At 40.7% G+C, this 23,474-nt stretch overlaps 1 protein-coding gene across 1 annotated transcript in view; it reads left to right on the forward strand.

Annotated features, from left to right (window-relative positions):
- LOC135195658 (BOS complex subunit ncln-like) overlaps positions 1 to 11,729 on the forward strand; it is a gene marked incomplete in the record, with an annotated part of 219,585 nt that extends 207,856 nt beyond the window's left edge. The window contains 1 exon segment of the mRNA XM_064222028.1: positions 7,379 to 11,729. Coding sequence (XP_064078098.1) covers positions 7,379 to 7,444 — 66 coding nt within the window.
- Between the last annotated feature and the right edge of the window lie 11,745 nt (positions 11,730 to 23,474).

Genomic DNA, 23,474 nt, shown 5'->3' on the forward strand with positions numbered 1-23,474 from the left:
AACTGAGGAGTGGAAGGCATTTAACAAGTATGTTAGGAAACTGGAAAGAGACAGAATTAGGAGAGCGTCAGGTAGGCCTTCTTCTTTGGTGTCTCAGGAGTTAGTTAGTCAGGAAGAATCCGTCACTAACATTCCGTTTTCTCACAATTCCCCCAACCCAGACTCTGTAATTCCTGAACCAGACACTGTTGCCGATCTTAAAGTCCAAATGGACTCTAAATTTAGTGTAATTCTCGCTACCATGGAGAAGATGAGCGAGACAGTTAAGTCTTTGTCGGAAAAGGTGTTGAGTGCAGTGCCTAGTGTGAGTGTTGTGGAGGAGGTGACTGTTCGGCCCTCTCATTCTCCTAGACCTAAGCCTCTGCCAGACTCCCCAGCCCCTGGGAGGAGGCATGCTAACAGTCCAAGGGAGGCGAGCGGGACTTGCTCCCGAGCAGTTGCCCCCTCAAGCAGTTTTGTTGCTATTTCCCAAACTGCTGCTGAGCGCCACCGAAAAGGCGACTCAGGGAAGTGTCTTTCCTCCGTATCTAGTTCGGAGGACTCTCCACGCAGGGGATGGCGTTTTCTGGACGAGTCTGCCCATTGAAGAGAACACGCAAGCTTTCTCTGGAACAAGTACCCAAGGAGAAACCTTCTATGAGGTGACAGGAAAGTCCTTTGTGTAGTTTTTGGGAATCTCCTGAAAGGTTTTTGTCTTCGCAGGAAGAATTTTCCAAGCGCAAGTCTCCCGTGCTCAAGGCAAAGCGTAAGAGAGCTTCTAGACTCGCTTTGTCTTCGACTGCCAAGCATCATGATTCACGCTCGGATTCTCCCGATTCAGCTTCTCCTGGAGCTTCTCGTTGAGAATCAGCACCTCGAGAGGTGTTTTAGGCGGTGCCAGTTGACGCTCCCGCGTGTGTACCTGCCGCTTCTGTTTCTGCCGAGTCGGATGCCGCCGCTTTTGCGTCTGCCCCTCCTGTTTTCCTTCAAGATATGCAGTCTTAAGTTAGACATCATCTTAGGGCTGCTAGGTCAATCGCAAGCGTTGACGCGTACTGAAGCTCCGCTTGCTTTGGCGCCAGACACTCCGCTCACGCTCCCCCACGTCCACCCGCCCCACCCACCTTGCCACCTACTCTTGCACTGACCCTGCCGCCTGCTGTGCAGCTGGGTACTCAGCAGATCCAACCACAAGTTTCTTCGTTGCCGATTGCAGATCCAGTTCACGCTCCCCTTGCTGTAGCAGTGGATAGTAGAGTGGATTTTTTGTCAGAGGAGGAAGAACTGGGAGGACATTGTTCTGTCGGCTTTTCCCCAGTCTCTTCTAAGGAGAACCTCTGCGAAGAAGACTTTCCGGAAGCAGAGAAGGAGTCCGTAGGGTCTAATTACAAACTCCTACTGAAATTTTTTGCTGACAACTTCTCGGAAGATTTCGCTCCTGCCGCCCCTCCTCCAGAATCGCAGTATGCGAGGGACACCAGGACGAGTTCCTCAACTTTCATGAAGCTGGTGCTTTCGATTTCAGCCAGAAAAGTACAAAAGAAGGTGGATGATTGGCTTAGTGTTAAAAAGGAACAAGGGAAGTCAGTTTTTTGTTTTCCTCCCTCCAAACTCTCTTCCAAGAGTAAGGTTTGGTACAAAACTGGGGAAGCCTTCTCTCTGGGAGTCGCTGCCTCCTCCCAAGGGTACTTCTCCAGTCTAGTCGACGCAGCTCGGAGATCCGCCTTTAATTCCGCCAAGATCTTTTTTACGTCGTCTGAAATGGATCATCTCTCCAAGAATGTTTTCAGGGTACTGGAAGTGATCAGCTTCCTTGATTGGTCCATTGGTGCTCTCGGGAGGAAGGTTAAGAGCTTTGGCCTGTCGGAGCAACAAATGTCGGAATTTGCAGGAGTGATGTCCTATACTATTGATAAAGCCATCAGGGACAGTGCGTCGGAACTGGCTTCAGTATTTGCAATTGGAGTGCTGAAGAATCGACAGTTGTGGTGCTCCTTCACTGCAAGAGGAGTATCACGTTCTCAGAAGTCAGCGTTACTGTTCGCTCCTTTAGATAAGCGCTTTCTGTTCCCACAACCCTAGTAGCAGAGATTGCAGAGTTGCTAGCACAGAAAGCCACTCAAGACCTTCTGGCGCAATCAACTAAGAAGCCAAGGACAGTACAAACTACGGTTTTGCGTCCTGCAACAAATCCTGAACACACGAAGCCCTTTCGGAGCAGATTTTCCTCACGGCCTTTCTCCAAGACTCGAGGAAGGACGAGATTCGTACCCAAAGCAATCAGACCTTCAACAACCAAAAAGTGAGTGTGTGTACCTCTGCACGCCAGTAGGAGCCAGACTGCAAGAGTTTTGGCAAGTCTGGGAGGAGAAGGGGGCAGAATTGTGGACAGTTTCGGTCATCAAAGAGGGATACAGGATCCCGTTCAAAGAGATCCCTCCCCTGTCGATACTCCCAATCCCGTTTCCTTCCTACTCGCAAAATTTAGGAAAATGCTCTATCCTCGAGGAGGAGATAGTATCCCTTTTAGAAAAGAAAGCCATAGAGACGGTCTCTCTTCCACCTTCCCCAGGCTTTTACAACCACCTCTTTCTAGTCCCCAAGTCATCGGGGGTTTGGAGACCAGTGCTAGACATAAGTGCCCTGACCAAATTCGTACGCAAGACGAAGGTCTCTATGGAGACCACCCGATCGGTGTTAGCCACTCTTCAACAGGGGGATTGAATGGTCTCCATAGACTTGCAGGACGCATACTTCCACATCCCCATACATCCAGCTTCAAGGAAGTATGTATCTGCGTTTCGTGTTCAACGGAAGAGTGTTCCAGTTCAGGGCGATGTGCTTCGGTCTCTTGACAGCACCGCAGGTGTTTACAAGAGCTCTCACACCTGTGGCCAAATGGCTTCATTTGAGAGGTATCAGGATTTCTCTATACCTCGACGACTGGCTTCTTTGTTTGCAGTCAAAGAAGAAGTGTGCGGAGGATCCTCAAGTCACGCTTCAGTTAGCAAAGAAATTAGGTCTGATCGTGAACCACCAGAAATCGCAATTGATCCCGTCCCAAGTCAGGACTTGTTTGGGAGTGTGGATGGATTCAGTAGTTTTTCAGGCTTTTCCGTCCGATCAGCGGGTCAGTGCGGGCCTCAAGAAAATACTACACTTCATGAGGAAGTCGCAATGCTCAGCTAACGACTGGATGAGCCTGCTAAGGACACTGGCTTCGTTGGAGCAGTTCGTCTTTCAGGGAAGATTACACACGAGACACCTCCAATTCTATTTGAGAGAGCACTGGGAACGAAAGAAGGTGCCAGATTCTTTTGTTTTTCCCATTCTGGAAAGAATCAAGTTGGAACTGAATTGGTGGAACTCGGAGGAAAGACTGTTGCAAGGGAAATCCCTCCATCCGGTGAGCCCGAACCTCGAACTGTTTGCCGATGCATCAGATCGGGGATGGGGAGCGATGCTACAGGACAGGGAGGTTTCGGGCCTGTGGTCTCCAGAAGAGAGGGAATTGCATATCAACGTAAAGGAACTGAAAGCAATTCATGTAGGTTTGATGAAGTTCGAGTCAGTCGTCTGGAACAAAGTGGTCCTAGTGAACTCGGACAACACCACGACCCTGTCATATATAAAAAAGCAGGGGGGACTCACTCCTTTTCGTTATGTGAAGCAACGAAAGAACTACTGCTGTGGGCGAAAACGATCAACGTAACTCTCCTCACGAAGTTCATCCAGGGAAAGTTAAACGTGAGAGCAGACCAACTTAAAAGGAAGAATCAAGTTTTAGCGACTGAGTGGATGTTACACAACCATGTATGCCATCTACTGTGGTCTCTTTTGGGCCAACCAATGGTGAATTTATTCGCCACCAACAAGAACTTCCGACTTCCTCTTTACTGCTCTCCGGTATCGGCTGTCCAAGCTCTTTCGGTGGATGAGATGATGTTCAATTGGTCGGACCTGGACCTATACGCTTTCCCACTGTTCAAGTTAATAAGAGCAGTCCTAAACAAGTTCGTGAACCATCGGAACACTAGAATGACACTCGTGGCTCCATTCTGGCCAGCGAGGGAATGGTTCCCGGAACTCCTTCATCTCCTAATAAATTACCTGAGAAGACTACCCGAACGAGTAGATGGACTCAGACAACCGCACTACAGGAGATTCAACGAAAACTATCAGACTATCCAATGTCTCCTCCGAGAGAAAGGATTTTCGAGGGGAGTTGCGAAGTCTATTGCAGCAGCAAGGAGATCCTCGTCATCCAAAGTTTATCAGTCCAAGTGGTCTAATTTTAGAGACTGGTGCAAATGATCTGGAGTCTCTTCTTCTGAAACCACTCTGAGTCAGATCGCAGATTTTCTCCATCTGCATCAAGTGCACCGTCTTTCTCTTTCGACAATTAAGGGATGTCGTTCTATGCTTCCCTCAGTGTTTCACCATAGGGGCATTGAGGTTTCAAGCAACCAGGATTTGACGGATTTGCTTAAATCTTTTAATACATCCAAGGCTCAGTCTCCAAAACTAATCTCATGGAATTTGGATGTGGTCTTAAAATGGCTGGTTTTCCAAGTTTGAACCTCGAGTGTAGTTCGCTTCGGGACCTTACGAGGAAGACTATTTTCTGGTTGCGCTCACTACAGCTAAAAGAGTCAGCGAACTGCAAGCACTAGACAAAAAAATTGACTTTGTGGAAGGAAAAGCAGTATGTTCCTTCATTTTAAACTTTGTAGCTAAGAATGAGGATCCTTCTCGGCCATGGCCGCGCTCATTTGATATTCGAAGCCTTACGGATTTAGTGGGAGAGGAACAGGAGAGACTCCTCTGCCCAGTGAGGGCGCTTAAATATTATTTAAAACGCACCAAGACAGTCTGAGGCCCGTCTTGTAATCTCTGGTGCTTGGTTAAGGATCCGTCAAGGCCCCTTTCCAAGAATGCTATGTCGTTCTTTTTAAGGGATTAATTACAGAGGCGCACACGCATCTGCAAGAGAGAGAAACAACCATGGCGAGAGTAAAGGCGCATGAAGTAAGAGCAGTGGCGACTTCTCTAGCATATAAAAAGAACCTGTCTCTAGAGGCGATACTCCAGGCTACATACTGGAGGTGTAAGTCAGTGTTTGTCATTTTACCTCAGTGATGTGCAAACGACTTTTGAAAATTGCAGTACCTTAGGTCCCTTTGTAGTGACTGGCGCAGTGTTGGGGGAGGGAATGTAGGAAGTCTTTCCTTCCTTACTTTTATTATTGTGGTGGTTTGGTTTTTACGGTTGCCTGAGAGAATGGAGGCTATTAGAGTTCTCCTCAGTCAAATTAGGGTAAAGATGAAGTGTGTTTTAAGGTTAGTTTTTAATTGTCTGGGGTTAGGTGATCCCTTGTTATTTCTTGGTTGTGGTACTGCGCCCAGAGAAGGGGCATTATGGATGTTGTGTCACATACAGGTCACGCCCTAGTCGACGTGCACTTCTGTAAGCAACCAGCGACCAGGTCCATACACCCCACTGTTGCTCTAAGGTTAGAGGATTACAGAGGCAGTAATCGCTAAATCGGCTACCTAAGCTGGTAAGGAACTATTTCATTCTTCATATTCAATTCTGTTAAGCAGTAGTTAGCTGTCACTGACCCACCTCCTAAAGGTGCCAATTAGCTATATGTAACTACCAGATAAGTCGTATATGTAAAAATGAAATTTTTATGATAAAATAATGTTTTACGTATACTTACCTGGTAGTTACATAACAAAAGCCCACCCACCTCCCCTCTGTGGACAGGTAGGCATAAAATATCTGAGCTTAGCTAGAATAGTTCCTAGTACCCCGGTAGGGGGTGGGCGGGAAGGGATCACCTGACCTATCAACTAGCGCTACCGCAAGTTTTGAAATTCTGCCGTGACGTCAGAGACTATAGCTATATGTAACTACCAGGTAAGTATATGTAAAACATTACTTTATCATAAAAATGTCATTTTTAGGGATTAGGGGACATCACTGAAGTCCCTTATAATTGTAAATGGCAGGATTTATGGGATAGTAAAGCATCATAAAAATTAAGGTAGATGAAAACCACAGTAAGGTTATGCTAGTTATCATAATTTCAAACGAAATGTAGAAATGGTGTTATGCCATTTGAAAATGGAGTCCAACTATTTACATAATTAGAAAACTCACAACATTAACAAAAACATTTAATATGCATGCCTAGGTTTCACTTAATGGCAAATGGCAAGTGAAGGACACCAATTCACTTTAAATCTATTAGAATATTCAACATTTCCAGTTTTACCAAGCTCTTCTCCATCCCATTTCATCTTTACCTTATATACACATGAAACTTGTACAATTTCTTTTGTGGTATCCTTTTTAACCATATTCTGCCATTTGACTTTTAATATTCCACCTACAGCTTTAATGTATGCTTAAATAAAATGAAAATCTGCATAGTTTCTGAACCATGCCATGATTCATGTCCACATAGCAATACAGATTGCATTAGATGTATGTTTCAATAATTCTTATTATACAGTTTGCCTACAGTTTTTTATTTCCAGATCATCCTCAGACTGCCCATTGTTTTACCCATTTTAGTCTTTCAGTAAATTCCAAATGAAAGAACCAGTACTAGATATTGTTCTTCAAGGTTCAACTTCATTAATCCTTTCTTCATTTAGTTTTCTCTCTTTGTGCAATCTCTGTCCTGATTACTTATGTTTTTCTTAGGGTACATATAGTGATGCATTCTTTTAAGCAAGTTATGTAAATCTTTTGGTAATTTTGCAGATTACAAGACCATTATCTACATATGCTAAATCTCAGCCTTTTGTCTCTGACTACTTTTTTCATTATAAAATCTATGGGAAGGGCTAACAGCAGAGGTGAAATAAACATTACATTGTAGCACCCTTCTAATGTATTTATTACTGATTCACTTGAAAAGACCAACTGTAATTCACCAGACGTTGGTTAGTGGGTTCTGTCAAATGCCTTTTTGTAATCAATAAGAGCCATCAGATGGGAATTTTCAAATTAAAGATACATTTTGCTTAAATGTTAATAATTGTTATTTTGTTTAAATGTAAATTCTTTTGATTAAAAGGAACTCTTATGTGCCCTTTTTTTAAGTCAACTCTAATGATGTTTCCAAAGGCAGATTTTATGCTTGGGTATCATTGTGACTTCATTACCTACCTATCTATGATACATATGAAAGAGGAACAGAAACTTTGTGATCACTGCAAAAGAAAGAATGTGAGATTTTGTTGGTAATACAATATCTTGTATGTAATGGAATTTATTATATACCTAGTGCTTTTAATTGCCAATTGATGATGAAGTGTTTGTTACTTTTGTGACAATTTATTTTATTGGTATGATAAAATTGAAGGACTTTTATATTCTCTTTCAGTACTTCCACATGGTTTATGCATTTATGGCTCGTCTTACTACCCCTCAGAAAGTGAAGTCTCACTGAGGTTTGATTGCTTTGCAGCGCAGCACAATCTTTTACGAGCCTCGTCTCGTTATGCAAGAACTGTGATTTTGGTGTTTTTTGTGATTTTTGTTATGTTTTTGCCTTTGAGGTTATCATAAAAGGCAACATTATACTTACAGTAGTGCTGTATTTGTGTTTTGCAGATGTGAATGCCAGTGTTTATTGGTGGCTATTTGTAATTCACCTCAAGAACCTCTTTAGAATGAAGAAACTAGTAATACTTTAACATAGTAAAATGATGTTTTGTTGCTAGTAATAAACTTTTTAATTTATTAAACCCTTAGAGATCTTATTTTTTCTATTTTGTTTTGTTAGACTTAATTCATTTCCACAAACTTCATCCAGGTTTTTGAAGTTTTCCATTTACTTTAAAATGAATGGTGTTTGCAAATATTTTTTGAGGATGGTAAATTTGAAAGCTTATTGTACTATGTTTCAAACTGACAAGATTTTCATGCTTCCATTGCTAATAAAACTCATACAAAATGAGAATGGCATGTGTGTTTTTTGGGGATGCATCATTTAAAAATGTAAGAAATATAATGTCGGCTTCGGTGGACATATTAAGGTAAAAACTCCAGTTTTTCTTAATATAGCAGTTCTTGTGTAGTTACAGTAGAAGGGTATTTTAGGGGTGATTTTCATTTTTAAGTTGTAAGTTGTTACTCTGGTTCATCTTGGGTATGACTTTATATATACAGTGATTGAATAGAAAAGATTATTGTGTAATTGGCAAGAAAAAATTATCTGATGCTTTTTATATTTTTCCAGTAATATTTTGTAAACTGTGAAAATGTTAACTGCAAAAGTTGTCATCTAATTGTCGATGTAGGCTACTCAAAATATGTACCAGTTACTTTTGTTATTCTCATTTGGCAGAGATAGTTGTTGAAAACTAAATTACAGTGGTCCATGTACTTGAAAGTAGAAAGAGGTTAATTATCCGATTCTGAAAACCTTTGAAGTTCATGGTTAAAGCCATTAGATATTGATATTGTGCATAAATTTGATTTTGGAAATGTTATTGTACATGATTATAGAATACTATTGAAATTGCAACTTAATAATGTATGAAATAGTTCCTGAAAACGGAAACTTGGAAATTATCTGTTTGATCAATATGTTGAAGTTTTTAGGAAAGTAGAAATGGCTAAGTAAGGGGAGCATAGCTTTCTAAAAATGGCATGAAAGACAAGTGAGCTTGCCATTGACCATACTTAAAAGACTGTATCATTTACAGTGCTTATTAGTGAAAAGTTTGTATTTCTCTTATAGAGAAAGTGAAGAGTATATATGACGTATGCAATAAATATGCTGCAAGAGTTTGGAACTTACAAATTATTCTCAAAGCAAATTGTTATTGTACAAAATCAAGATTTGTTCAAATATGATAATCCAATTCTTAGGGAATGTTTAGTGCAAAATGAGAAAGTAGGAATTTTCTTGGCCTCATTACAAACTTTTTAAATTGTTAGTAGTTTAAAAAAAAAAGTGATGTGTGTAACTTGTACTCTTGTTATGTAATCCTGATCTGTGTAACTCCAGAAATTTTTTGTTTTCAGTTTTGGGACGTTAACAACTGAGGGTGTTGTATGCATAATGGTAATTCAGTATTAACTCTTGTAATCAGTATTTGTTTTTTGTATCAGCCATATTCAAATTAGAAATAGTAACCTTTTTATTTGCTTATTACACATTTCCAATAAAACGAGAAAAGATTCTGCTAATGAGTAACGTTGCTTTCCGATGGGTGCTTTCATATCAGCATCCTAATGAAATTTTTGTCTCCCAAAATTAATCATGTAAGACTGTGGACTTTGTTACCAATGAGAGGATTCTTGAAGGGAATGAACAGTTTTGTAGTACTTTAAGGTTGTTTTAGAGCATTCTGGATGTCATTTTCCAGGTTGTCACCGTAATCAGTATGGGCCAAGTCTCAGTTCTCAAATTTAAGTTTTGATAGTTGCCCTTTTTAATCTTGCTTTGTCTAATGATAAACATTTACCCAAAGCATAAATGTAATGAATAGTAGATTTTTGTTGTCAGATTTTTTTTTCTTTTTCATTTTTCTCTATGATAAAATTTATGGAAAATACTAACTTAGCCATGTCACGGAAACATGCAGAGTCAAAGAAATTGGACTCTTAATGACACTATAAAATAAGTACTATAATATTCTGCTTTTCCTATGAGAATCCAGTGATTAGGAAACACTTGCTACAGCATTTTAAGTTGTAGTAGTTAAAAGGGTCAGAAAGTCCCATAATCAGCAAGTCAGAATTTTTTCAACAACCAACTGATAAAGAGTGCTGTTTTTATCTATTTGAAATTGCAATTAATACAGTGGTTTTCCAAGTGCAAGTGTCATTCTTTTTTTCCAGTATTTTAGATTTCAAGTTCATTTTCCAAGGTCATTGTTTATCACCAAGATTCACAAGGCATATTAGCTCAAATGGTGCTTGGTATGGATTTTAGTTTGTCTATTTTTTTTTTTTTAGGCTGAACCTTTTTATGGAATGTAATACAGTATCAGAATGAGTCAAGTAGCTGTAATCAGTGATACTGGGACTAGTGACACAATACTGGTAATGACCTTTATGTATCAAATATTTTGTAAGATGTGTGCAATATTGTAATCCAAATAAGGATGTATGTTCTTAATGACAGCATTGATTTTAAACATTTGTGCATACTTCCTGGGCCTTCCTACAGGTTATCATCCTGATACTACTAACATATACGTATATTGCTTTTCCGATCACGTGAAATGGGTTTTTGCTTTCTTCTCTTTCCCATGCTCCTGCCTAAGTGTCACTCAGGCCTAGGTCTTCTTTATCCCCTTTCTATACAGTTTCCTGGACTACAGGACCTGTAGGAAGGTCTCTGTCCTAATACTTCTATGTCTGCTGCTTTTCTGACCAACTGTTCTCATCACTTATCCAAAACATCTTTATCTTTTTCCCTGTCTTGAAGCCATCTCCCTCCACAGTTTCCACATTCATATGTTCCCAATGTACTTCAGTCACGAATGTTGACACACTGCAGTCACACCCTTTCAAATCTCCATTTTGCTTTTTTCTTTGTATTGGACAGGCCTAGTGTACTGTCATAGATTATTTTCTACTTAACACAGACCTGCACATTATCACAGCAAGGTTTTCAACTCTTTCTTCCCCATTAACTCTTAATACATTTTAGAAGATCAGAAATTTCTTATGCTATTTAATATTTTGTAACTGAACACATAATGACACCATCACATCCAGTAGATAGTGCAGAGTGTAGTTTCTACAACAAATACAAGGCCACTGTTCTGCTTGTACCTTTGGCCTTTCTTCCTCCTCAGTTACAGTCACACTTTCACACTTTCAGTTCAGCTTTTTCACCACCTCTTCCTCTAAGCCTGCTGTTAGTACTAGGTCATCTGTGTGAAGCTGTTCCCAGGGTACCCATTTTCCCAATTCCTTGTAGCTTTTTTCATACTATGATAAACAGCAAAGGACTCCGCACTGATTGTTGATCGACTGTTTATCTGAAAATCTTATATTGTTTATCTGGAAATCTTATATACTTATGCTTCAGTCATACTGTCTAGTTCTGCAGCATGCTGGAAGTGGGGCTAGAGATACTTCGCACCAGCCTTTGGACCCAAATTAAATGTTTCTTTTTGCCTTCTATGTATTTTTCAACTGTTCCTGTGAGCTCTTCCCACCTGTCTATTCAGCTATTTTGGTTTTATCATTTGCCATTGCTACAGCTCACAAGCAGTACTTCAAATTTCACCACAAAGGTGAAAGCTTTTTATTTCCTACTTGGATTAAGTAGGCTTTTAGTGATTAGCATATCCATAACAAGTGTGAAGTAAAACTATCTCAGTCATTATGGCTATAAAATCCATTCAGGAACAAATTCTTTTGGGCCAGCCATGTGAGAATGTAGTTATGTGATACAGTCCTGTTGAACTACTATCCCATACTAATAAAATGATGATGATGCTGATTATGGGGAGGAATTGGCCATCAAGGAAACCATTGCTTTTTAGTATGAGAAAAGTTTGTTGTTTTAAAATAAGGAAATCTTCCTTATTTTTGTTGCTGATTGCCAAGATTAGTATTAAGGATTGCAGATTGAGACATATTTTAAGAATTTTTATACTCTTACATTGTATTACATTTCTGAAAATCATTGTTATTTCCATATCTTGATTCTCCTACCTGTAAATGTACAGTTCATTGTCATGAAGCTAATAAATTATGGGAGGATATGCTGATTTTTAATGACCAAAAACATCCAAGATATTTCTGATAGCACATGACTTAGTAGCAGATTTTACGAATGAGACTTGTATCTATTACAATAAGAGGTATCCCACTGTTCCTGAATTGATTAATCTTAAAGTTGGACATGTTTAGTAATTTGCTACTGAACTATTATGTGGAGATTACAGAGGTGATAAACCTGTTAAGACTTCTGAAAAAGTTGTGTGCAAAGTAATCAACCTCTTAAGACTCCAAAGTAAGATGTTTACATTGAAAATCCTCTTATGATTGCAGGTAAGTTGAGTAGTGGTATTCCATCATTAGATGTTCCTCAAAAATCCTAGCAAGTTTATTTTCTTCTAAGCTGTATTAACACCATAGTTTTTTTTCTTTCTTTAATTTCCAAAACTTATGCAAACCATTAATTCATAGTACAAATTGGTGGTTCCATTGAAATCGCCTCTTATTTAAACAAACATTTCTTTGTTTATGTCATTGTGTATTAATAACTACTACTAGTGCATTATTTACATTAGTATAATAAATGTTTAATGCACATAATTCTGCTTTTCACTATCTTTCATGGAATTCATGTACATATTGGAACCTGTAAAAAGATTTAAGAGCAAACTTGGTCACCTAGTTGGACCATTTTATATTAAGAAAAGTTAAAAAGAACTCCTACATCCCTGTAAACTGTAACATAAGGTTGATGGTTTGGCTTTTTGTTGAGTCCCAGTCCAGAGTAGGAACTCAGCCAGGTTATTTCATAAATTGTCTGACCCTGGGACAGATAAAGCCAGAACTGTTTATGTATTTATTTCTTTGCTCATTCCACCACCAATCAACAGAAGGGGTGATGGAATGGAGCAGCTAGCTGAAGAAATTGGAGATGACTCATTTTATATAACTTTATTTAGAAAGAGATGCCCTAGCACTGTATTTTGAGAGGGATAAGGCAAAGCAGATAACTGGAAGAGGAGGCTTTTGTGGCAGGATGTCTGCAATAAAAAACTAGCTCAGGAGGGTAAAATGGGAATGGGAACAGATTAATGTTTATGCCAACAAGGTTAGGAAGTAAGCCATGTTGTTTTGATTTTTGGGAGAAGGGTCTGAGAGATTCGTTATACCACTGGCAATTATGAGTGATTTCACCGGTCAGACATGGATATTGCCGTTTCAGTGACAAAGGCACGCCCATGGTTAAGTAAAGCGCCTCAGTGGTGTGGTCAGTTTGGTCTTGGTCTGCTACCCCGGTGGCCGCGAGTTCAATTCCCGGGCATTCCATTGAGGGGTCAGAGATGTGTTTCTGGTGATAGAAGTTCACTCTCGATGTGGTTCGGAAGTCACGTAAAGCCATTGGTCCCGTTGCTGAATGACCACTGGTTCCATGCAAGTAAAAACACCATACAAACAAACCATGGGTAAGTAGTTGATCAGGGCTAGGGTTCTTAAGTCCAGAAATGGCACAGAATCTAGCTGCAGTTGCTGCTAGAAGGGAAGGCATCAAGTAATAAAGACAACAAACATCACATAGAGGAACTGAGTGCCGGAATGGGGAGGTACTGACATTCATAAGTATATGTTGAGGGACTGCAATGAACTGAAGCCTAACATGATTTGCTTCTGACATGGCAAAGTGGGCTATGCAGGAATTTCATGTTATCACACCAGATGAGGTGCTCCTTGTTTCTCTGCCAGAAATCAAGATTCTAATGGAGGGGAGGGAGCTATTTAACAAGTACTGAACCCATGGCTGGTGAATAACTACTAGTTCATAGCTTCATTGTGTTTTACAGCAGAAAGGTTGGTTAAAGAGATACTACAGATGCAAAAACGACATTTTTATAATAAAATAAAGTTTTATAAATACTTACAAAGTAATTACATAGCTGTAGATTCCACTTGTGTGGCAGATCAAATTTAAAAGCCACGGTAACACTTCTAGTGTCTTTGTGTAGGTGACAGCCCAGCCCACTATCGGGGAACGAATAGAAACAACAAAACGGAAGAGCTCTATTCATTTCTGTCCTTATGTCGACGAAAGGGGGCGAGGGGGGCTCCGATCTGTAAATACTTGGTAAGTATATATATAAAACTTTACAGTATTATTATATAGTGTCATTTTTATATAATATATGTAACTTACCAAGTAATTACATAGCTGAATCCCACATTGGAGGTGGGGATATATGGTTACATTCTACTACAAAACATTCAGTAATGGTAATAAATTTGAAATAGAAATAAAAGTTAAGATGAGCTCTAACCTTAACCTGTAGTAGCGTGGCGTAAGAGCTGTGGAGCTCCTCTACTTCAAGTGGGGACTTAGCAGCGAGGAAAGTCCAATGGCTTGCAAAGTTTAAAAAGAGGTGCCCTTGCCCTGGGTGCAGTATCAAAAATCCCATCATCAGACAACGTTGTCACCTACTCTGAAATAAAAACTACCACCTATCCACTAAATACTGGTGGGAACTCCAGGTACACTCGACAAGAAAACTGAAGATACAGTTTTCATTAGCGTTCGTTCATCAAATTTCCCATTTGTTTTTACTGAGAAGACATAATATCGCTAAATTTACTCTAGAATATGAAAATATACCGCAAATTATATCATATAAGTTAAACTGCAAAACAAAACCGTTCAGCTACTTAAAAACACGATATATGTCCGAAGTAATTGGAATTTCTCAGATGGATTCGTTCATAGAGATCTGGTAGATAGAATGTGAATTTCTGTTTTTAGTACTATGTATCACGACGACAATATTTACTCGTTTTGCTTCATGAACGGGGATATATTGCATCATCGTAAGTGGTGAATGCAATTATGTTTGTATTCCAAAGCGATTAAAGTTAGCTGACGTCAATGGCACTCAATGTTACGACGGCTAAGGTAGGTTGAACAAATCTAGTTGCATCAGCAAGAGCGTTTTCTATGATGTGAGGAGGAGCCCTAGAACTTCGAGCGGTAAAGCGAAAGTCACTGGATACTGGCTAACGTAACGGATTTCACACTTTGATTACTTTGACGTTGACATGGATCGAATGCTAGTTGCTGTTTACAAAGCTACTGTCTTTAAACATAAATCTTAATCAAGGTTAAAGTAGCATGTCGGCTCAAAGATTTTCTGGCTATATGATATATGCTCCCATTACAAAGCAGTCCTTAGTAGCCTACAGCCCTACATGACTGCATTTTCTTTGCCGCGAGGCTGAAAGATCTCCCACGATATAAAACTTTAATTGCCTGTGCAATATATATTGAGTTATCTGTGGTAATAAATATTTTTACTTAACACAGCTTTTTTTCGTGAATGATTTGTGGATGAAACTCAATTTTCAAAAGTAAAGACTATATCATGAGAGCAAGAATGACCGTAGCCTGTGTCTAAAATTTTCCAAGTCTTTTTACAATCTCTGAATGCTACGGCAACTGTCGAATGTAATCAAGATTAGGGTATGAATTTCTTAGAGAATCAACTTGAATATTATGATCCTTCAAATTTGATCTAGTATAGTGTAGCACGATCTTGGCAGTCATATCATATCGCGCAAGCATAGACCTATCGATAGAGATACGTAATTCATTATATTTTCTTCTGCCTTTCCCCCGTCACAAGTCCGTCACCAGTCCAGTACTCTCTCTCTCTCTCTCTCTCTCTCTCTCTCTCTCTCTCCACTTCTAAAACATACTTAAAATATATATATTACCACTCATTCTCCCAAAGAATATATAATGAAATTAAGTAGTTATAAATAGGCCTATGCTTTCACATGAGCAGATTTTGCTCCTCTCTCTCTCTCTCTCTCTCTCTCTCTCTCTCTCTCTCTCTCTCTCTCTCTCTCTCACTTTTAAAACACATTTAAAAAAATATTATCACTCAATCTCTCAAAGTAAATATAATGAATTAAGTATCTCTATAGATAGGCCAATGCTTGCGCACTCTCTCTCTCTTCTAAGTTTCTCTCTCTCTTTCTCTCCCCCACTTTTGAAACATTTGAAAAAATATTATCACTTAATGTCTCAAATTAAATATAATGAATTAATTATCTCTATCGACAGGCCAATGCTTGCGCGCGCTCTCTCTATCGTCATAATATTTCATTCTTTACTGTACTGTTCCTCACGATTTCCACAAGTACTGCCCAAATTTTAAAACCCTTTCTCTCGTTGTTTAAGATCCGTCTTTAATTACGTATGAATTTTACGTCAGTTTAGTGTCAAACATTACTTATAAATAAGATTTCACAGTAGGTTTTAAAACAGGATGATCGATATTCTACCCTGAACTGACGTTACCAAACCAACTTGACACCCTACATCAAGGCAAAGAGGCCAAGGATAAAAGGAATGCTTCCTATGCTTCTTCCCCAATACCATGCCAGCCACTGATAATGGTCCCAGGGTAATGCAAATCTCATATACTATTTCTATCTCTCATAAATACTAGTGCTAAGCAAAAATAGACGACTTACACTTCCAGTAAGTCGACTGTACAATTGAAGAGAGCGACATATTTTGCCCGAAAGCATACAAGGTGGCAACCACTCTGATGTCGTGTGATTTCACCTTAAAGGAGGGCAAATTGTCCTCCCAGATCTGAGTATGTACCTCGGTAATGAGATCTTGAAGGAAGAACGACAGTGCGTTCTTAGACAGGGCACAGGAAGGATTTTTAACAGCATCAAAGATTATTGGACAGTCCTCTGATTTTGTCAGTCCTATCCAAATGATATCTCAAGGCCCTAACAGGGCAAAGGACTTCCTCTTCCTCTTCTGGTCGGAGGATATCCATCAGGTTTTTAATTAACCAGGTCTCAGAGAGATCCTCATTCTTTGCCAGGAAGCTGTGGGTAAAAGTGCAGATTGCATCTCCCTGGGCAAATCCTATTCGCTTGTTGATGACCTGAAGTTCGCTGATACGCTTGGCTGTGGCCAAAGCAGCAAGGAACAGATTCTTCCTGGTAAGGTTCTTTAGAGAAGTAGAATGGAGAGGCTCAAAGGAGGAGCCCGTTAGCCTTTTAAGAACCACATAAAGATTCCAAGAGACAGCATCGATACTTGGTTGCTTGGATGTCTCGAAAGACTTGATGAGATTGGAAAGGTGCTGGTTGGAGGACAGATCTAATCCTCTATGTTTCAACACAACTGAGCATGGCTCTATATCCTCTGTTGGTGAAAGGAGCAAGCCCTTTGGAGCTTCTCAGATAGAGATGGAAGTCCACGCAGTCACAGACATCTTTAAAAGACGAGATGTTACGTCTGGTACACCATCTGCAAAAGACTGCCCACTTAAGACTGGTAGACCTTGGAGGACTGATGTCTGCATTTAGCAATACCCTCTGCAGCTGGTCTTGAAAAGCCCTTTGCTCTGACAAGTCTCCAGGCAGTCTGAAACCTGTCAGAGCAAAAGTGGATAAACCCTGGTGAAACCTGAAATGAGGCTGTGACTGAATGTCAGGTTTTATTGTCGCATTGTGATGCAATTGAAAGTTGTCTAGCACCTCCCTGACCATTTTGAAGAGTAGCAAGGCCTATAGAGGTCCAACTTTGACCCACTCTGCAACATGGCATTTGTTGCCCATGCCAGAGTGCCCAGGGTCAGAGAGCAGAAGAGAGGAGGGCAGTGGTTCCTTGATGTGGTGAAAAGATCCAGCATTGGTCTGCCTCATCATTTCCAAAGGTCATTGCAGACCAGGGGGTCCAATATCCACTCTGTAGGGAGGACCTGTTTCCAACGACTGAGTTCACCTGCTAAAACATTCACCTTTCCTGGGATGAAGCGAGTGACTATTTTCCACTTCAATCTGGTCTGCCCTGAACAGGAGGTCCTTGTCGCCTCACAGAGAGAAGAGTCCCATCCTGTTTCTTGATGTAGGCCAGTGCCATGGTGTTGTTTGAACTGACCACCAGTGCCTTCCTGCTGACCATGTCCGAAAAAGCTGGAAGACCTAAATGAATGTCTCTGAGCTCTTTGACATTCATGTAAAGGTTCCTCTGACTTGGGCACCACGTCCTAGAAACCTCCATATCCCCCAGATAGGCTCCCCAACCTAGTTCTGAGGTGTCAGAGTAGAAGTCTAGATCAGGGTTGACAGGAAGTAGCGACTTTCCTTCTGAAGGCCAAAACAAAGTCAGGTTGCATTCACCTGTTTCAGCTGATGGAGTCTGCCTAACCCTACAAACTGTTTGATGGAGGCCAGTGTCACCAACATGCTCATCCATCAATTGGCCAAGCAAGATGCGAGAGAGAAAACTGCGGACTGTCTGCAGGCAGATTCTGTTCTTTTGGAGAATGGAAAAACCCGAAAACTCTGAGTTGATCTTCATTCCCAAATGAAGAATCTCCTGAGTCGGAGACATTTGTGACTTCTGGAGATCGATGAGAATTCCTAGCTCTTGGGCAAAGAGAAAGGTCTCCTGTAGGCCCTTTGTGCACTTCTCCCTTGAAGATGACAAGAGAAGCCAGTTGTTGAGGTAGAGACAGATGTTGATGCCAAGAAGATGGGGACACTTCACAAAAGGGGCGATAACCCTCTTGAACACTCGAGGAGCTGTGGAGAGGCCGAAGGAAAGAGCGAGAAATGAGATAATCCTGTCCTTGCAGACAAATCTGAGAAACTAGCTGGAGTCCATATGTACTGGGACATGGAAGTACGTATGCAAACTGGCTATCAAGGGTAATCATTGAATGGCCCGGGTGAATAGATGATAGCACGGATTGATTTATCTCCATCCTGAACTTCATCTTCTGGATGAAGTTCAGAGTGCTGACGTATAGGACAGGCCTCCAACCTCCTGATGACTTACCTACTACAAGGAGGTATGGAGGAGTTATGGAGTTCCATTTGACAACGTCTGTGTGTGTGTGTGTGAGAGAGAGAGAGAGAGAGAGAGAGAGAGAGAGAGAGGGTGTAATTGCTGTATGGATGGTTAATGACTGTATTGGCTGTTGGTGAGTTCTAGGCTGTTTGCTGTTAGAGATCTGTGTTTTGAGTGAGAGTTTTTCAGTGAGTCTTTGGTGAGAGCTGGTGATAGTCGGTGGTATTGGCAGCGATCTAGTGAAGGCATTGAAATTCGTTAGAGTTGTGTGTTGTTGATTTGTTGTTGGTTATTATTAAGTTTGATGTTAATTGATTTAGAGCTGTGTTATTGGATTTGTTGTGCTTGTGAGGTTTTGTTGAGTTATTGTGAGTTGTTGAAGGTTGTTATTGGTGAGCTGTTGTGATTCCTTGGTGTTGTTAGTGGGTGTGTGTGTTGCCTTGTTGTGTTGTTGTTTTTGTGTTGGTGGTTGTGTTCCATGGTTGTTGTGTTGTTGTGGTCCTTGTTGTTGGGTTGTAGTCCTTGGTTGTTGTGTTATTGGGTTGTGGGTTGTGGTTCTTAGTTGTTGTTGTTGTTGGTATTTCTGTGACCTTAACCAACGGACAGCACAGGATAGCCCTGGAATATCTGGAGTTGGTAAGTACATGAGTTTTGTTTTTTCGTTTTGTTTTGTATAGTGTTGGTAGGTACATGTGTTTTGCTTTGTTTTGTTTTTGTCCTGCTGTATTTGTTGTGTTGTCCTGCTGTATTTGTTGTGTTAAGAAAAAAGTGTGACTGAGGGTGGGTTTGGCAAGTGGATCGATTAGGTTAATGTGGGGAGGGTTTTGCACTTGTTTTTTCTAGCTTGTGATCCCGCCACAGAGGCAATTGAAAAACCCCTCCGTAGAGCCATCCTCTACCACCTCTATGGCTTCCTTCTGCAGAAGGGAAGCAACTTCTGAATGGCCTCAATACTTCGTGGAGCCTTTCAAGTATGCGGTCAACACAACTGGAAAGGTGACTAAAGCAGGGTTCTCCTTTGGCACCATGATGGCTTATTTAGCAGTTGCACTTGAATAAAAAAAGCAAAAAAGGCACAAAAAACAACGAACACAAAAGCAGAATGGGTCACAAGAGAATACGGGATGCTTTTTTGGGTTCTTGATATGGGGCCTAGTCATGAGGTGGGCCCTGGAAGGAGAGTTTCCGGGTGTATGAAATTCAAGGATATGTACGAAACCCGAGTCAAAATTTTGTCAGAAAATGTCTATGAAAACTGAATCATAAGAAAACCAGGGTGTACGAAATCTAAAGTTGTCCTGTATGTGGAATAAAGAGTTAGGACAAAGACAGTGACAATTAGAAGTGTCACTAAGTAAAAAGGAAGAAGAGATATAGCAGAGGAGCAATTAAGAACCAAGAGAAAGAGTGTAGAGTAGCCAGATTGAAGAAACCTTAGCAATTTTTTCAAGCTATTGTTGATTTGGTCATGAACCGTTTGATGGTCTAGAAACTTAGTGGTTGATTCTGTGCTTTTACTAGGAGAGTGTTGATTTGAGTCATAGACAGATTAATAAGCTCTAAGCTTAGTGCATGATTCTGTGCCTTTCCAGGAAAGTGTGGACTTTGATCATAAAATGTTGGACAGCTTTTAGCCTCAGTGTGTGATTCAGTGCTTTTCTAAAGGGGGGGGGGGATTTGGCTATACATAAACAGTTTGATGGGCTCTAGGCTCTAGTATTGATGGTTCTGTGTTTTTCAGGAAGCAGTGGCTCTTCTAGTTTGAGATTTGTGTTGGTTGTGTTTTCTTGGTGTAGGTGCATGTACATAATTTGTCTAAGTCATTAAATAATTTTCACAAACTTCAGTGTTAAGACTGAAATATTATGTTAAGTTTCAGTTCTGTAGGTTAATCCTAATAAATTATTGCTAATGAAAGTCAGAGTTTTATTTAGTAAATTCTAAATTTGTTCTCATCATCCTGCTCCAACTGTGTACAAGAAAAAGGTCTACATAATATTTTGACAACCAACGTGAGGTTTTGCTAGTTACTAAGTAACAGTGGGGTTATATATTGGAGATGATGGAGGGTGCAGGTCTAGAAGATGTTGGGTCAGGTGAAGGGAAGCAAGGTTAGAAGCAGAGGTGGGATAGGCTGACATTCATTATGATCAGGCTGCAGGGTAAGTTAGAGGAAGTCTTGGAAAGAGAAAATAGATTGGTTGCAAGGATGAAGGTGATGGATGAGAAAATGTGAGATGGCAAAGAAAGTGGCCAAAGTGGCAAAGAGTGGGCACGGTGTTGTGAAAGGAAGTGAGAATGCTGAGGTAAAAGGTGCAAAGGAGAAAATTCTTAGAAAGGAAAGGGGTACCGACCAACTACGAGTAATGAAGTAGCCCCGATGGATGAGTGCAGTATGAGTAAGGTAAATTAAAGTGATTAGTTAGATAAAAGTAAGAAAAGAAAGTGAAAGAGAACAAGAAAGGTGAAAGGTGTAAAGAAAGAGGAGTAGATAGCTCGGACTTGGAAGCTGAGAATGATTGGAAGAATGAAAGTGGTAGTAGCAGTAGTGAAGACAGTGAGAGAGAGGTTAAAGAGGCCAAAACAATATTCTTGAGGGAAGTTCCCTGTTTTGAGAAATTTAACATCTTTGAAAAGTATGGGGAGGATGATATATGTAGTATGTGGGGAAAGTGGCTGGGAGATTTCCTAGAAGGACGGTTGAAGTTGTGCTATAAGAGTATGTGTGAGGATGAGCCAGGTTATGAGTCCTTGAAGGCTTGGGTGATTAAGCAAGTGAAGAGAATGAAGGGAAGTGTTGTGTACAAGAAGGATGATAGGTCTGAGGAGGCAAAGATATAAAAGCCAGAGAGGAAGTGGGCTTGTATGCACATAAGTTGGAAGCTTTGGCCAGGGGAAAGTTTGGAGACGAAGGGATTGAGTAGAACAGGCACCTCATAAGGAAATTTTTGGCGACAACCCAAAGAAAATTAAAATGATTCTGAACGATAAGGAAAAAGATCAGATGCCTTGGTCAAGGAAGCATTTAAATTGGAAGGATGTTTGTTCCTACACAAATACAAATCCTCAGTCCTTTACAATAGTATATGCTCATGGGAAAGCTGGAACACAGTCGTTAAAACTCTTGAACAAGGTGATTAGGCAGTAACTACCATCCAATAGGCAGGGAGACCCGCTTGCCTGGATGTAAACATTTCACTTTGCTTTCGGCCGTTTTCCGATGAAGACGCGTCTCCATGAGCTCTTGCTGACTGTTGTTAATCTCAATTTTCCCAAGGGGATCTTTCTTTTATTGTTTTAATATGTTTTGAATATACAGGCAGCCCTTGGTTAACAGCAGCATCAGTTAACAGTTATCCGGTTTTACGGCACTTGTCTGTCAACGCTGTTAACTGGATTTTCGTTGCCGCTCTTAGGTTAGCAGTGCTGATACCCGGTTAGCAGTGCCAATTTCTAGTTAACAGTAGCGCCAATCTCTGGTTAACAGCGCCAATATTCAGTTAGCGGCGCCGTTAAGCAGGTTTTTAGAGCCGTTATCGCTGACTTTTGGTTAGTAGCAATTTTCGGTTAGCAGCATCAGCTGGGAATGGAACCCACACTGTTAACCGAGGGCTGCCTGTACAGTAAACCCTTGCTATTCGCAGACTCATGATTTATGGACTCGCCTATTTGCAGATTGTTCTATGGACCATATATGTATAGTACCCATTATTCGCCAAAAATTCAACTATTCATGGTATTTTTCACTGAGAAATATATTCACAAATTACTGTATCTATAAACCACTTTTGTGACTAAATGCACTTTTTGTGATAAAACTATTAAAATACTCCGGTATAAGCATTTTTGGGGTGTTTTAAGTATTCGCAGATTTTAGCTATTCATTGGGGAGTCTGGTACCCATCCCCAGAGACTACAGGGGATGTAATGTGTTTGATATCAATAATTAATATATAAACCCACTTTTTGTGATAGCCATGCAAGCCACCTTACCCCTTTATATCACCTTCTCTCGCCCTTTGATATTAAGGGCAAGACAGTATCTTTGTTTTTATTAATATTCACACATATGATCTAGAGGATTTGTCCGGGGAAAAACTTCAGAGTTTGCCCTTTTTTCTTTTCTCCCAGGTTTCTTCCCTCTCCTTTGCCCACTACACTCGTTTGTCAGGCAAGGAGGAAGGGTGTGTGTGGTGTTGATGTTTGGGGGATCTCTCATTTCAGAGGGAAGTGCCCTTTGCTTCGAGAAGAGTCTTCTTTTTTATTAATCATGTTTTCTTTTTTCTGTAGGCTAACAGTAAGCTAGTGTACATCAGAAAATTAGATGGTTGGATATCTCTTCATGTTGGTTATCCTAACCTTCCGGATTGTACCTGTGACACGATAGCATGCTGTGGCAATGACCCTCAAGTGTGTGTGTGTGTACTGTTCACCTGCTCTGAATCATATTAGTGGTTCTGTTATCCTGGAGTTTTATCATTGGACACCATCTACTTCCAGCTGCCCTGTGGTTGTTGACTCTGCTCTTGATGATGTCTGTTCTTCATCCGGAATCTGGATCGGCCTCCAGTCAAGAAGAGGAAGGATGCTTCTCCTCCCCTGAGAAGCTGCCTACAGGATTTCTAAGGGGCTCCCTCCTCCCAAGGAGGCAACAGGTTCTCTCGTCGGCTCCTCCTCACTTTTGGGTTTAGGAACCAATTTGCTTGCCCATGGGCTCGCATTTCGGGAGTAGCGAGAGTGTACACTTCATCCTGCATTCCTGTCACCTGTCTAAAGGTTCACCTCTAAACAGGTGCTGTGTCGGACGCTTGTTTGCAAGCCGTTCCGAGCGCTCATGTTTCTTTGATTCACGAGCATCCAGCACTGTTGATGGAGAGACATCTCACTGTCCCAGTTTATGCACAGGACGAGAGAAGGGACGAAG

Source organism: Macrobrachium nipponense, chromosome 16, assembly GCF_015104395.2.
Source record: "Macrobrachium nipponense isolate FS-2020 chromosome 16, ASM1510439v2, whole genome shotgun sequence".
NCBI classification, from domain to species: domain Eukaryota; kingdom Metazoa; phylum Arthropoda; class Malacostraca; order Decapoda; family Palaemonidae; genus Macrobrachium; species Macrobrachium nipponense.